Below are 17,380 nucleotides of genomic sequence, written 5' to 3' on the forward strand. Positions count from 1 at the left end.
CCACAAATGGTAATATCTTGAGTTTTAGTTCTGGGTAATTATGGATATATATTTCTTTTTCTTTTTTTTGTCATTTGGGGGAAGGAAGGTGGTTTACACTGAGTATCTCTTATTTGCCAAAAAGTGTGTTAAGTTTTTTGTATACATCATTTCATTTGATTTTTGTGATTCTTTGAAGCAGGTGTTATCATCATCCCAATTTTATTAATGTTCAAACTGAGTCTCCAAGGGATTAAAGTATCTGGCTTGAGGTCATAGAATAAAGGATTTAAACTAAAAATCTGTCCAGTTTCCAAACCAATGTTTCTTTGAACTACAATATATCCATGCAATTGGGCTTGTCTGTGGCATCATGCTATTAGTCTTTTACTTTTGATCCAATGTTGTCATTAGAATTTTGCAATGCCTCTCATTTATTCTAAGAATAGCTAATATTTAAAGAAATGCAGAAAGAGTGGCCACTCAAATTTCAATGGTGGTAATGTTAGCGGACAGAATTGCAAATGATTCATCACAAATATAAAATAAGCACATAAAACAAAAAGAACAAAGCATACTGTTGTAATTACCCTGCAGTCCCCTAAATCTTTTAAACCCTATTAACTTGCAGCCACAATTGTTGGATTGTTCTTGTTAGTACTCCAGTATTTCAATTGTTGTTTTTTAATGTTTGCTCACTCATTGTTACAAAATGTTCTAGTAATTGGATCTTTAAAAAATCTTCAGAATATTACATATGAGTTTGTTTGCAAATATGCACATATTAGAGTCTGAACTGTGCACTTTAACTATCCTAGAGATATTTAAAACATGCTAGAAAGTTATGTCATGGAATAAAAAAGAGCTAAATCAAAGATTTAAGCTGCCTCCTGTCACTCCATTAGAGACAACTACTCACATGTACCATTGTGGTCTAAGTGAAAGGTAAATCTTACAAGTAATAGCTTTATTCTCATATTCTTTGATCAGCTGAACTCAGTTGGAACTATATAAACAACAAAAAAATCCCCAGGAGGTGAAATCTTTGCCTTTCTTCTAATCGAAATGAAAATATTATAGTCACTAGAAATATGGTAAGATGATGCAAAATGGATCGCTTCAGGTCAAGATTTCATGGGTCAACTTGTTTGTTTAAATGTAGTCCCAGATACTCGAGCGACTGAGGCAGGAGAATCACTTGAACCTGGGAGACGGAGGTTGCAGTGAGCCAAGATCATGCCACCGCACTCCAGCCTGGGTGATAGAGTGAGACTCTGTCTCAAAAACAAAACAAAACAAAACAAAATTAGACAAATGCTACATTAATGTTTGGGTGGTAAGATTCTATTTTTGAAGACTTAAGTTTGCAGATATGCCTATAGACTTTTGGAGTTTACCACTTTCTTATTCTGCATCATTAATGTGATATTTTAAATTACTGTATATTTTACCTTTTTTCTGTATTTAGTAAGAAATTTGCATTTTTGATTTGATGTAACAAAGGTTTTAATGTAATTTATGTTAGATTTTGCATTTTTTTCATTACCATTATACTTTAACCTGACGGAATGACTGATCTCTTTGTATTAGTATTGCTAATAATCATGTGAAATGTTTTGAGACAGAGTACTATATTTGTGAATATAATTTTATGGCTTTTTTCACTTAGTAAGAACCTTTCTATCATTATGGAAAACTAAGAAAATTGCTTTCTGCTGTACAATCTGGCATTCATTGTAGATTAAAGCTTATTTTTCTGTGAATAAAACTTATTCAATAAAATACTAAAAAAAAATTTCTGGGATAGTCAAATTTTGGATTGACTGCCTTGCCAAATGTGCCAGTCATTTAACTGCCTCCCTGACCACTTTTAACTTGAATGGGAAAAGATAGGATTAGAATGATTATTTTTAAGGATGTCTCTTATACATTCTTGGCACCTAGAACAGTCATTGGCACACAAGAAATGTCAATTTATTGAATGTATAAATTAGTGTGTTTAATGTGAGTGCTCACCAAGGGAAAAACACAATATGTTATTTGTCACCTCTGCAAAATTATAATCGTACCTATCTCATGGAGTTACAGTATAAGAATAAAATTATATAATCATGTTAAATCCTTTGAGTAGTATATGATATATTGTAATCATTCAATAAATATTACAATATAAAGTATATAGTTGAGGATTTGCTTTTTACAGTGACTTTGCTGTTTGAACTGTGAAATACACATATACACACACTCGCAGGCAAGTGCACAAACATAGACAGTGTGGCATGGTAGAAAGGGTAGCATACTAGTGGTCAGGAGAACTGGATTGAATACTTATTCCAAAGTTTGCATGTTCTCTGAAGTCAGGAAGGCATTATTACCTATCTCACTTCAATTGTCTGGCCTGTAAAATGGGAATTGTAATACTTGAACTGCTTGAAGGTAGGGTTTTAAGATAAACTCTCTTGAAAGGGGTTTTCAAAGGTACTTAATGGCCCTGAGTCAATGATAAACCTAGTATAAATTGAGAAAGCCCCAGTATAAGAATAGGTTCGTGACCTATAAATACTTAATCTAAAAATCATCACTTAATGATGATGATCATAGAACCTAGAATAGTCATCGGCTATTTAAACTGGAAAGATCCCTTACTCAACAGATTCGGAAATGGAGTCCCTGTTAAATAAAGTAAATTGCCCAAGGCCAGACACAATTTCTAAGAGGAAGATTCCAATTAGAAATTACGCATTCAACTAGTGATGAAATTGATCAAGTTATTCTCATTGCATCACTGACTTGGATTAAAAAATGGCACAACAGAACTGAAGACAAATAAGGCTCTTAAAACATATGCAGTGATAAAATGGATCTCTTTCAAAATGGATGATTCTCTGCACCCATCCTCTCTGCCTCCCTAGATAGCACTTTCCATCCATCATATAGGCAATATAGATTTGAGAGCAATACTTACAATTTTTCTAGGCTTCTGCTCCATCTTTCTGCTTAGACAAATGGAAACATTTAAATTCTTATGATTTTATAAATAATATAGCATTACATATTTATTCTTGTGGGAAAACATATATAACATCAAGTTTACTATTTTAACCATTTTTAGTGTACAATTCAGTGGCATTAAGTATATTTGCAATATTGTATAACCATCATCATTATCTATTTCCAAAATTTTACTTTTTTGTCACCTGAAACAAAAAGTCTGTAATATAAAACACATTGAGAAATAAAATATATGTTGATTTTTGGAAAATTTGTTAGAGTAGAGCATTAACCACATGTAGATAATTTGCACAATGGGTTTATGTTTCTTTTTCTGTTAAATTCAGTTTGAACCATGATTTATTTGCCCTATGTATATGTCATAGCCCTTGGAGGCAAATTTCACATTTTTTTGAATCTGTGAAATATTACCAGTTTCATAGGTTGGGCCAAGGTCAGTTGACTGGATGAAATGTAAGAATTATCTGTCTTAAAAATAGCGACTGGACTAAGCTCATTTTAATACTCTTACTGGTCACCATTTTCATATGTTGTTTAGTTACTTAGAAACCTTTCTCTGTAATAAATTACACCTGATTAAATTACTTGCATTACCATGTGTTTAAATGTGCCAACCATAGTCAAATATTATCATTAAAATGCTTAATTTGCCAAGTATAGAGTCAAGAGCAACTCAGTAAATAAAGAATGAAGAAATTTTCTCAATGTGGAATAGTTTTTCCTTTGCTTGAATATATGACAGTTAAACATTTTTCTAACAGAGAACAAAGGCTTGAATCCAATTCAGCTCTGGAAAAAAAATCATTTTGTAAAATGGATAAACTACCATTTTTCTTACCCAATGATTCATCATGTATTTCTAAATTCTGATAAGAATTGTTACAAGTCTTTTCTGTAGCATTATTAGAAAATCTACATTATTATGTATGACAGACCATGTCAAAATAATTGTGTGTGGGACTAGTCTAGGTTAAGAGGAATCGTATTTGATGTTACTAATTTTCACATTATTTCACCTATAAAAATTCTTCTAGCAGCAAAAGTTTTATTGCACTGTATTTCAGAGTCTCTAATTTATTCATGGGATAAATGTTTCATATAATGAATTTTCAAGTAAATGTATTCTGAAATTCATGCATAACCATGCCTGCTCTAAAACTATAAAAATTTGGTTAAAATTGAGGCATCTCCTCAATCCCCTTGGAAAGCGTATTGGGGAACCTGGAAGATTTTATGCTAATGAAGGCAATATGGCTTGCTTTTCTTTTTATCCAATATATTTCTTTTATTGAGTTCAAGTCATTGTCCTAATTAATAACTTTAAATGGAAGCACTTCATCAATTGTATTGAGGCACTAGTACTGCTTAAAAAGTACTATGTGCTAGGCCCGTCCTGTGTCATTCAACACATGCCTTGTGATAGAGAAATATGTTCCATATTTTCTTCTGAATATTCTGTGTGGTTTAAGAGCCCTCTGCCATATGGTCTTGTATCTGCCTTTCTTCCCTCACTCACTCCCTACTTCATCTCCTCCTTTGGATTTTCATAGTGGTGGTGGTAGTTGCTCAGCTCGATATTGTGCTGTAGTCTGTGGGCATTGGTGGGAAGCATCTCTCTGGTGTGATCCACACACAATAAACAGACATGAATACAAGTAATGGTTTAAAGCATGCAGTCACATCTGCCTCCATCTTCACATGGAAGGGTGGCCTTAGGTTATTTTGGCAGGATTTAATTCTGTTTGTTCAATTTGCCAATGTAAGAGATAAACATAGGATTTGGAAGTATAGAGTCTGTGTTTATCCTCAATACTAAGAATTCTTGTGCCTTGGGAATGTTGCCGTATGCCAAACCCAAGGTGTTGTATTTAAAGATTAAGTTCCTGAAAAACCCTGATTTTCAAAGAATAACATTATACTGCATTTCAAAAGTTATAAAGTAGAATTTCATATATAAAAAAATCTGTATTCACTCCCCTCAAGACAGTGAAGAAGGTCACTTTTCCTAGGGACAAGAATAACACAAATCTTAAAAGATGACATAGTATATGTTTCTTTGTCTAGATAGCCTCTTTGGTTTAGAATCCTTCCCTGAAAGATTGGCAACCCCTCCCTCAATCAAAAATAAATAAAAAACAGGCTATTATGTATAGTTTTTAATGAGTATAAAACTCAATATGCAATGAATTCAATATACAATGAAATGTCAGAAATACAATATATAATGAAATGTTTCATTTGAAGAGAGGGGCTGTTGTACATTTACACTCATTCATCCATGCATGCATTCAGCAACATTTATTGTGTACCTACTATGTGCTGGTCACTTTTCTAGGTCGTAGGGACATAATAATGAATAAAACAAGTCAGGACTCTGCCGTCTTCTAACTTGCATCCTTGAAGTGGTGGCGGATGGGTATCAGAGAATAATGAAAATAAGTATGTAAAATATAAAATATGTAGGATGATGACAAGTGCTATTAAAATCATGAAACCAGAGAGGATGTTAGAAAATGGCTCAGGGGCTCAATTTCTAAGAGTGGTTAGGAGAGGCCTAACTGATGTGACATTTGAACAAAGACTTGAAGGAGGTGAGGAAGCAAGCCATGGACTATGTGTGGGAAGAGCCTTCCAAGCAAGGGAAACAGCAAGTGCAAAGGATGTCTGAAAAGTATAAAGAGGCCATAGAGGCTGGAGCAGAGTACTCAAAGTGTAGCATGGCAGCAGATGAGACAGGGAGGGAAAGGTTGTTTCTGTTTTGGGTAGGTAGAGAACAGGTCTTGGAGCAGCATTTTGCAGACCATTTATAAGGGCCCTGAATTTTACTCTAAGTGAGATGGAGAGTCATTGGAGGGTTTTGAGCAGCATGAATGAGGCACCCTTGCATGGCACTTTGGTGGTTATAGAAATGCATCAAATTTCATCATTTCTCTTGATATGATATGGTAAACTTCGATAACGGAATTTTATAAAACTCATGTCTCAGGGCTAGCACCTTCAGTGGTGGGGGAGGTTGGTCTTGCGGTGAAGAATGCATAATGTGCCCTGATTAAATAATTAGCAATAGATTTTACAGAAAATGCCATCAGTATAGGATTTCCAGTACTTTCTATTTCACCAAACATACAAAATTTCTGAAAATAAATTATGTTCCAAAACTGCTTGCAGTCACCCTAATTATAGGCATCTCTATGTCTTCTATCCGTTGGCAGGAATAAACTTGAAAAGGCTGCCTAGTTATTGACTCTTGAGTCCAAAAATCAATGTGAGGTAGTCAGTTCTCAAATAAGAGAGACTGGGAAGAAAGCAGAAAGAGGACTGAAAAATTGGCCTCCTCAGAAATGCACGAAGGGGACATTTGCAGTCTTAAGGGGCATATTTCCTAGTAGCATGTCTTGTAGGGGCCCTACTGAGGTAAATGACTTAATTTTAATCTGTTTAAGAAGTTCCATTATAATGGTTCTTTCAGGGTATGAAAATGCAAAGAGTGAATATTTCGATGACCAGATGCATGGAAGCATGTTTTAAATGACTGCAATGTAACTGATATGTGCTGCCATCAGTTGTGACCCAGGTAACAGTGCAGCTAAAACAATTTCAAGTGGGTCAAGATATCCCTGGAGTACTTCCTGCAGCGTTACAAAAATCTCCCAGCAATGTATCTTAAGTTCTGTAAATCATGTTAAACTTAATGAAACCTTTTGCAAGAGCATTCCATTTCTATGATGCATTTAACTGCAGTTGTTGACATGTTGTATCTTGATTGAAGAAATATGTAAACTTTTGATAAATTGCTTGTGGTACTAGGAATGTAAAATATACCAACCATTTCTTTAAAGTAAGATTTAGGGTATGTGTTTTTATGTATAATTGATTACCCCCTAATTAATTAAAATGTGCTCCTTTAGACTTTGTTTTCCATCTCAGACTAATATTTGCATTCCTATGTTGTGGATTTAGTTTATGATGCTTATTTTTTAAGATAGAAAACTCTGAAACTCAAGGCTGAACTGCAGTATGATCATCATGTTTATACTTACTGCTTTGGCATAGTTGAGTATGATAATAATAATGCTAGTTTATTTCAGTCAGATTCAGTACCCCTGGAGTACCTACTCTGTGCAGTACTGTGTTTTGTGGAAGTCGTGCAGTGTCTTCAAAATGAACAAGTATATACCATGGCTACAACACAAAAAATCTACTGAGAACCAAAATTTTATGCCAATGGCCTGTTGATAGTCTCCTTCCTCCTAAGATGTCATCTCCAGAATGTCGGGAGCTTCCTTTGTCTCATTCACTTCTGTATCCCTAGCCAGATTGACACATCAAGTTAACCATCACAGTGCTGGACAGAGTAAGTGCTTACTGCATATTTGTTGAAAGAATGACTAAATATGAGAACAAACATTTGCTATATACCTACTGTGTACAAGGATCTGATCCAAGTAGGTCACAGTCCCTCCCATCAAGTAGTTTAAAGTCTGGATGATGTGGGAAATGAGGCTGAAGACAGAAATCAGAGAAACAAAAATAAAGGGAAGAGGAGAGTGAAAGTGCATAAATGAGTTGACGGTGTCTGCCAGGAAAAACCCAGAATGCTGTCACTGCAGAGGTGGGGTTCAAGGAAGCATCCCAGGACCTTGAACAGCAGACCTTGAACACCAGGGTGAAGGGTAGTCTGGCTGGGAAAATGACGTCGATAGAAGCGCTAACAAGGGAAAGGACACAGTATGTTTGCAGAGCAGCAAGTGATCTGAGTTTCTTATCGAGCAATTCATAAAAATGTAGGCATGTTCCTTATCAAGCAATTAGTAAGCATGTTCTTCTAGCACCTTTAATGTCAGTAGATTTAGTTTCCGGTTAGGTGTACAAGCAAAGGGGAAGAAGTTCAGCAAGTAATCCATCAAGAAAGCCCCAGATCAGCACATGTATGTACTCCATTCCACTCCCACTAGTGTGTGCTCGCTGGCACACACAAACATGCACACACACACACATGTGTGCATGCCCTGGATGATCCCAAGCATAGCTCTCTCCTGTCGCTGCCAGACTTGACCTCTTCTAATGATGGGGAGCAGACCACAGAGAAGTCTCTTGCACATATCCCAATATGAGGATGACAGGGGCCATGTGAACACATATGTCCAAAGAGAAACCATGAGGTTTTAATTGTGGTCAAATGCATTCTACTTATAGACTTGAATCCAAATGGATGAATTCACTGGTCAGCAGCATAGCTATGAATTTGTTTAATCAACTTCTTAAGAATCAAGTCAAGTTCAGATACACTTACTTTGCAGTCTAATTTTCTAGGGGTCCCAAAGTTTTAATACACTCATCTTCTCTGGTTTCCCACAGGAAATGATGATCCCATACATTTAAAATGTTTTAATTACTCAAGGAATACAGGAATACATGATTAAACACAAGCACTACAGACAAGCCTCAAGTGCCCTTTTGCTTCTGTCTGAAATTCTTGTCCCTTCTCCTGCTTTTGTAGGTAAAAACTGCTATGAATTTGGTGCCTTCAAAGCATCATTTCTCTGTCTCTGTCTCTGTCTCTGTGTGTGTGTGTGTGTGTGTGTGTGTGTATGTGTGTGTATTCACAACCACACCATATATATTATTTTGCATAGGTGCATTTTACATAAATGGTTATATATACATATATGTGTGTGTGTGTCTTTGTGTGTCTGTGTGTACATATGTCGTAAGTGTTGCTGTTTTCACCTGACTATATGTCATAGTAATCTACTGGCTTTAACTCAATCCTTTGACCAGCTGTCCCAAATTCTATGCTATTAAATATAATAATGCACTGTTTATTGTGCCATCCCCTTGTTTGAGGACACTGAAGTTGTTTCCAGTTTTTTAGCTGTTGGAAACAGTGCTATACTTAACACATTTCTATACTACTCCTAGTACCCCCATGGAAGCATCAAAAGAGAGAACGTTGGACCCTACAACTTAATTTTAAACAAATGTCTTCTCATAGAAGAATCTATGCCAGTGTAAGATGAGCTTCCTTGTTTCCTTAACTTCTTATTTCAGGTGATATGAACTACTTTGGTTGGGGGAGTGTTGCTAGATTTGTCACTATTGGTCCTACATGTATTTTCCCATGGCATATAGGGTAGCAGGCCATTTTCTCTCTGAGTTTACTATGGATGGCTCTGCTACAGTGTCTTGTTTTAATTACTCAAGGAATTACACCTCAAGGTGTTGAGACTGCATATCGGGGGGATTTCTAAATGCAGGGAGCCCCTCTCTCAGATACCTTATCTATATATACTCTTACATAGGAATACTGACTTACTACTTGCTCTCCCCACTCACCACAGATGCCTCTTGTGGCCTCTCTCTTCCTTCTTTCTCTCACAAATAGTTCTTGGACACCCTTATGTGCCACACACTATTGTAGACACCGGAGATCCATCAAGGAACACAGCATGCTAAATTCTTGCCCATGTGGAGGTTATATTTTGGAGGGAGGAGACAGATAATAAATGATAAGCACAATAAAGAAAGTATAGTATGTTCAAGCATGCTAAGTGCTAGAGGAAAAAAAGGAAAACAGTCTGACAATTCTGCAAAAAGTTAAACATAAAGATATCATATGACCCAACAGTTACACTCCTAGGTATACATTTAAGAGAACTGAAAACATATGTCCACACAGAAAAATGGCACGCAGATGTTCACAATAGCATTATTCATAATAGTCCTAAAGTGGAAACGTCTCAAATCTCCATCAATGGATAAATGAATACACAAAATATGGTCTATCCATACAGTGGAATATTATTCAGCTATACAAATGAATGAAGTACGAATACATACCACAACATAGATGAACCATAACAACATTAGGCTAACTGAAAGAGGTTCAAAACAAAACGTCACATATATTATTTTATTAATACAAAACATTCAGAAATAGGCAAGTCCCTAGAGACAGAAAGCAGATTATCAGTTAGCAGAGGTTAGGGGATGGGGAACACTGAGTAACTGCTTAATATGTAGAGGCTTCCCTTTTTGGGTGATGAAAATGTTTGAGAATCAGACAGTGGCGATGTTCACTTAACGTTGTTAGTGTACTTAAGCCACTAAATTACACACTTAAAAATGGTTGATGTTTAATTTTATGTCTTGTAGTGTTACCTACATTTTAAAAAATAGAGCAGATCAAGGAGGACCTGGATTGCAGAATTGGAGTGCAATTTTGTAGGGTATCACTGAACAGGTGCCATCTGAGCTACAAACATACCAGGTAGCAGGGGCAGTCATTCAAAGGGTCATAAGAAGGGGCATTGCCTCGTGCGTTCAGAGAACAGGAAGGAGACAATGTGCCTGGATGTGAGTAAAGGAAGGGCAATAGGAACAGAGGCAGCCTTGATCTTCCTCATTCACCTGCTGTTTCAGACACCACTGGCTATAATTGTCCACAGTTAGTTACCCGCCCAAAGTTGCAGTGATGATGGTATTGGCAGTGGTGAGGAAAAGAAGAAGGGAAAAGGCAGAAAAATCACTCCAGATACTTCCCAAGGCCCAGAATTTGATCATACATTATTTCCTCTGACTACAAGTTTCCTTTACATGATACTTCCCCTTAGTTGTTGTTGTTTTTTTTTTTTGTTTTTTGTGTTGTTTTGTTTTGTTTTTTAACATATTATGAGTAGAATGTATTTTTCAGTAACACCTTATCTCATGTAAAGGACAAAACTTACCTTTTGTAACATCAGTGAAGAAAGGTTAAGGTTCCCAGCAATTTAAAGGGATATTATTTCAGTGAATATCTATGTAAGAATAAATTAAATAAGACAGACATGCAAAAGAAAAAGTGAATTCATTTAGAGAGAGATCATGTCCCTCTGTTCTCAGATGCTTTTGAAGAAAACATAATCATGGATAATCATCCACTACTACATTCCCAGGTCTCCTCTGACCCCACAAAATGGGCATAGGGTCATCATTTCCTTTTTAGAAATACTTGTAAATAATTGAGCGAGGCAATGATGTGAACTGGAAAGGGCAATGGACCTAGGACTGGAAGCCTAGGATCTGGGGCCCAGCACTTGTATTTATAATTTGTACAACCTCGGGCAACACACTTAACCTCACAGCTGCAGGTTCTTTATCTTCAAGCTAGAAATGATATCGTCCCTGCCTATCTAACTGGGTCACTGTGAGGTTCACATGAATCAAAGGTATATAACTGCTTTCAAAAGTACAATTTCATAAATAGAAAGTATTACTATTAGTCATCAAACATAAAAGCGGTTATTAAGAAAACCTAAAACCTCTCTCCTTCTATGTGTGCTTGCATATTTATATTTTTTTTATTTTATGATAGTACACATGTGAAGTCAGTCTCTGAGCCCCTTGAGAAAAGGGAAACCTGTTTTATTCATCTGTGTATCCCTGGCACTGAGCAGCGCTCCATACACACAGTAGAAGCATAGTTAGTTAGGCTAGCTTGAGTGAATGGATAAATAAAAACCAACTGTATTTTGAATTATTCTCATAAGGTAATGGTTTACAGTGTCCCACAATTTACCATGTACACTGTTTGATAGTTTGAGTACTCTGGTGTCTAAGAATAGATGGAGGAAGCTAACAAAACAGAGTTTAAATTGAGATGATGTCATAATTAGCTTATGTATTGTGACCTAGAATAAAGCACATGGTGATTCCACAACAGTTTTGGGGCCAGTAAAGCTAGGCAGTCTGGGATATTAAGGTGAGTTTTGGTTGTGGCAACCCAGAGGAAGGTTGCAGTGGCCCATCTATCTATCCCAGATGAAAGACATGCTTCACCCCTCTTTCTTGATCCATGAAGTTCAAAAGGAGGCACCAAGCATTTCAGTCCTTCTTCAGGATGAAGGTAGGCAATATAAGTTGGCTGTTGAAGGTCCACAATCAGTCAATGGCTTAACAAGTAGCTTTTCTCCCTCTTTACAAATGAGTCCTTGATCACAGTGAGGTATTTCCTTTGACTTAAGGATATCCAAAGCACTGATTTAAATACCGTTCCTTAGAGGTAAAATTGTATGGATTTCCTTCCCACTAAGTAAGGAAACTGAGACAAACACCAGTTAAAGGCCTCAGGGTAGTCAGAATGCTTCACTGACTGTCCCTTTTGGAACTAAGGACAACCAGAGCATCATGGATTGGATCTGATATTCTCATGTCAGAAAGTGAGCAGAAGTGAACTGAATGTCATTCTGAGACTTCAGTGTAGGATAATGTCCGTTTTCTCATCTGCCAAATAGGGATAATTATCTCTACCTTACTAAGTGGTCATGGAGATCAAAACAAACAACAATAACAAAACAGCCTATCTGTCTGCTATTTAAGTGCTCACATGCTCCAGAATGGATGGTGCGGGCCAACAACATGGGGTTGAGTTTGAAGTCAGAATTAGCTTCTTTATTATCAGCTAGATTTGTTGCTTTCTAACCAGCAACAATGACAACAAAACTTACCATATGGAAGGGCCCAGCAGAGCTCCTGGCATGTAGTAGGTGCTCACTGAATGTTAAGAAATACAGACCTATAATGAGGGATGCTTGGCAATGGGTATGTAGAATGCTAAAGATAACCACTTACTTTGCCCATCAGTTAGACCATTGCCGCCATTTGCACTCCCAGCCTCTTCCATTCCCCCAACTCTACTCTCTATTTCCTTCTGTATTCTCTTGTGCCTTTCTCTAATTTTTTTTCAACTCTCACTTTTTTTCCTACCCTACTTTTGCCTTGGTTCCTCAGTGAGATCTATGAGCATAATATACTCCAACTACAGTAATTCACCTTGCTGAAGTGATTGCTGAGTTCTGCTTTGAAGGAAATTTATTTATTTAATTTTGGTGAGGGGAAGTTGTGGCTGGACAGCTTATAGAAATGTAGGTCTAGTTTTCTGGGAATGTTTAAAGAAACCATGCACCAATATACATTGTCTTCCTCCCTCTCTCCTTCCTTCCCTTCCTTTCTTCCTTTCTTCTTTTATCGTTCCCATCCTCCCCCTTTCTTCCTTTCTTCCTTCAATCGATCACATATCCATATTCATATATAGATATATCTTTAATCTTTTGCCTATAACACTTGTCAATTCTATCTTCATTTTTCTCCTTTGGGCTTATGAGTAGCTATAGTCGGTGCTCCATAAATGCTTATTATGAGTAACAATGATAATAGTGATAGAAAGAGCAACACATGTGCTATTCCTCAGTGCTTTTTATCTCATGTACAAAATTAAACACTAATGTTGCCATCAGTTACTCCCAAAAAGATGGTGGAAGCATATTTGTTAGTGATATTTTGATAATAACTATATAAACAGATATTTGTCATGCTATTCTGATTCCTACATCTTCATTCACAGAAGAACATTTTATTTACATTGTCAAGTAAGAGGGTGGCAATTTAAGTGAGACTTGCAATTTATCACTTGCTTTGCTTTCCAAGGCAAGTCCTGGGAGTTGCATTTTTGAAATGGATCTAGAATCATTCTTTTCTAAATGTTTTCAAATATACTCAGAAGGATAAAATGGATACCTATATCCATATCTCATATTTCTATGGAGGGCTCATAGAGATATTTGTCCTCCATAGAGATATGAGATATAGATATTACCTCCATTTGCACCCTGGGATATTTTCCTTGCCTCAGGTAATTTAGTTGATTCAAAGCCACCAGGGTTTATAACATGTCTGTCTAACTGCCTCTTGACATTATAGGCTTAAAGTCTATATGTAAAGAATCCACTTGGTAGGGGGCAACTTTCTTTTGGGTATATATTTTACAATCAAAGTGAGATATTCCAAAATGCAAAAGAAAATGTATACACAGGAAGAAGCATAACACTGAACAAAATTGGGTAAGCCTGACAAAAAATAAGTGTGGATAAATGAAAACTTGAACCTGGCAGTGAAGAGCACATGATTTGGAGTGGGACAACACTGGCTCTACCATTTATTTGCTTTGGAACACTGGGGAAAGTCCTTCTCTGGTCCTCACGTGTGAAATGGGGATAATAATAGTTTCTACCTCATGGTGTCATTGTGAGTCACAAATGAAACAAACGCATTGAAAATCATTGTGAGGATAACATGAAATAATATTTATCTAGTGTTTAGCAGATAGAACACTGGATAAATAGGAGTGGTTATCACTATTATCCTATCAGACAGGTTGTCTGTGTCAGCCCCTCGTTAGGATGGCATCATCTGCCTAGCACCAATAGTGGAGGGCAGTGAAGGATTATGGGGTAATGATTATTTTCTGACCTTTAAGGATGAATAAACTCAGAATCTCAGGCTTGAAGAGACAGAGTAAGCTTCATGGAGGAGGCATGATTTTATTTGACTATTTCAATTAACAAGTATATCAGGTTGCTAGGGCTGCTGTAACATAGTACCAGAAACCAGGTAGCTTAAATAACAAACATTTATTGTCTCATAGTTCTGGAGACTAGAAGACTGCAGTAATGGCAGGGCCATGGTCCATTTGAAGCCCCTAGGGGAAGATACTTCCTTATCTTTTCCAGATTTTGGTAGCCCTGGGTGTTGCCATAGCACTTCAATGTCTGTCACCATTGTCACATGATGTTCTTCTCTGCATGTGTGTGTCAATGCCCAAATTTCCCTCTTCTCATAAGGACATCAGTCATGTTGGATTAAGAGCACACCCTACTCCAGTAACAGCTCATCTTAACCTCACAAATTAATCTGCAGTGGCCCCATTCAAAAATAAGGTCATATATACAGGTACCAGAGGTTAGGATTTCAACACATCTTTTGAGGGGCGGGAATGCAGTTCAACTAATAACAACAAGTATCTGTTAAGGTCTTATAGTATACTAGGTGCTGATCTTGATGTGGAAGGACTGGTCAGAAGGGCAGAGGAAAGAGGGCTTTAAATGAGGGAAATTGTGTGAGTTCTGGTTTAGGAACAACAACAACAACAACAACAAAAATCTACAAGATTTTGTTCAGCAAGTAACACTGTGTTGATTGTCAGAGTACGGATTTCCCATTGAGCATGGTGGGTAGAGTTGCTGAGAAGACAGACTAAGTGACACGTATCCACGCCTTCTGATATTTGGGGTTGCACTGGCTCTTTTTGTTTGTTTGTTTGTTTTTTGGCCTTATTCCCCTTCTTAAAGAATGGCCCTTCCCTCCACTCAGGCTCCCAAGAACTCAACCAGCGAGACCTTGTAGATTTCCTACCTCTTCTCACCTTCATGTGAGATGTCCTCTTTCATCAATCACTTTAGGCTGTCAAGCTGGCTTGTGCCTGCATCATTACTGCTTGGAACATGGCAATGACTTCTTTCTAACTTGTTTTTCTGTTTCCAGTCCCTTCTCCCTAGGTGGTCCTCCATACTATTGCATATCTGAACATGTCAACACTTTGCTGAAAATTCCAACAATGATTGTCCAACACTAACATGATGAAATTCAAACTCCTTAGTTTAGCATAAATGCCTAAAATTCCTACTCCCTCAATTCTGAGGCATCCTGCAGTGCCATTACAATGAACTACCACTGTAGCATCTCAACTGCCCCAACGTGTGGCATGCCTCACTACCTTTGTATACTCCATCCCTTGGGGCAATCTTCTCTTCCTTTCTCTCCCTTTACCATCTTGCTAGCGCCTTCTCAAGTCTTCACCACTCAAGTATCACCTTCTCCAGGAAGCCCTCCTTGGTCTAGTGTCCAGTCTGAGATAAGTTCTCGTTTTTCTCATGCTTCATGAATATAGGGCTGCAGTCAATCCTCTACCTTGTCATATAGCACAGTGTATCACAATCCTTAATTACCGTGGTTTTCTACTCCAGCACCCAATGAGAAGTGTGGCTTGTGAAGGCCTGTGGCTCATGTCTCTCTGTAGCCCCCATGCTGAATGCTGGGCCTAGCCCAGGGCAGAAAGCCAATGTAAATGTTCATGGGCTGGAGAGTAGAAAGGCAGCAGGCTAGCCAACCTCATGGCCTGGGAGTTACCTCTGAGATGACTGATTCCCTAACGTCCTCTGGCAAAAATGAAGATCAAAATACCTCTTCTACCACATACAAACACTTTGACAAGGGAGAAATTTAGTGCGACTGAGAGATAAGGAGACAAACTTTCTAATTATACAGCTCATGGGCCTGGCATTTGGCAGGGATCATGTGAAGCACTCACTTTTCTCCATTTTAACTCACCATTTCCCAAAGTTTAATTATTGAGGGCACATTAGGCAGAAGATGAGGAGTGAGAATTATAAAAAATAACTTCAGTAGACAATCACCTTGTAAACATCTTGTGATGAGGCTGGCTATTAAACAGGAACGTTCGGTACCAACTGAAGCTCAGGCGAGTTTAGCCAAGCAAATCAATGCAAGTTAATCTTCCAGTGTCAGCTGGCTGAGTTTTGGACTAGTGATGAATGCCTTGACTGGAAAGATGAAATGCTGGAATGCCAGCCAGTGTTCTGACAGCTACAGATGGTGCCAATTACTGCCAGTGGAGCCTGTCCTGCTGTGAGCCCAAGATGTCTGATTTGTGGCCACAGGAAAATGAAAAAGAGGCCTTCCAGCTGGGCCTGTCACCTGTCCTTTATTGTTCTGTAACCAAAATTGTATTCAGGTGTGAAAACCTTTTTTTTTTTTTTTTTTTGGTGATGGTGATGGGGGCATTGGACATGGGGAGGAAACGGGAACAATGTTACTCATGTCAATCATACAGCCATGCTCATTGCCAAGCATATGCCTGAGGAGGTGAAGCAAGTCACTACCAAGGTTGGCCACTTCTTCCCATATCATTCCTAGCAAACAAAAGACTGTCGATTAACCTGAAACATGGAAAAAGGCAAATGAGAATAGCTCCAAGGCTCATGATTGCCATGGGATTTTGTACACATAAGTATGATCTGTTGTATCGTTTGAGGAGGATGGTTTTGCTAGGAAGATTGCTGTGCCTCTCTCCTATGGCAGACCTCAGGACTGGGTTCTCCTTGTGTTTAGGCCATGGTAACAAATGAATTCAGTTGCATGTTTGGAGTCTAACACCCAATGGCCCTCTACTATGCTCCTCCTTTGAGAGAGGAGGCTGCACTCAAACTTTAGAGGCCCCAAGAATGATACCTTGGCATAAATTGCATCCTCATTATAAAAGTAACAATATAAAAAATAATAGCATCAACAAAAATAATATCTGCAATCACATTTATTTATTGAGAACTTTTGATGAATCAAATATTAGGACCGGTCTTTTACCTACTTTACCCTTAATCTTTATTTTTTTTTTAAATTATACTTTAAGTTCTAGGGTACATATGGATAACGTGCAGGTTTGTTACATATGTATACTTGTGCCATGTTGGTGTGCTGCACCCATCAACTCGTCAGC

At 37.6% G+C, this 17,380-nt stretch overlaps 1 protein-coding gene across 6 annotated transcripts in view; it reads left to right on the top strand.

Moving 5' to 3' along the window:
* AFF2 (AF4/FMR2 family, member 2) overlaps nucleotides 1–17,380 on the top strand; it is a 501,113-nt gene that overhangs the window by 202,780 nt on the left and 280,953 nt on the right. The window contains exon 1 of one of the 6 annotated variants that reach the window (XM_011971249.1): nucleotides 11,735–11,875. The exons of the other annotated variants lie outside the window; for them this stretch is intronic. Within the exon in view, the coding sequence (XP_011826639.1) occupies nucleotides 11,825–11,875 (51 nt within the window). The 5' untranslated portion in view covers nucleotides 11,735–11,824. Of the gene's footprint in view, nucleotides 1–11,734; nucleotides 11,876–17,380 lie in introns of those variants that run through there. 6 annotated transcript variants of the gene reach the window in all.

The sequence above is a fragment of the Mandrillus leucophaeus genome, unplaced genomic scaffold, assembly GCF_000951045.1.
Source record: "Mandrillus leucophaeus isolate KB7577 unplaced genomic scaffold, Mleu.le_1.0 Scaffold994, whole genome shotgun sequence".
Taxonomy (NCBI): Eukaryota; Metazoa; Chordata; class Mammalia; order Primates; family Cercopithecidae; genus Mandrillus; species Mandrillus leucophaeus.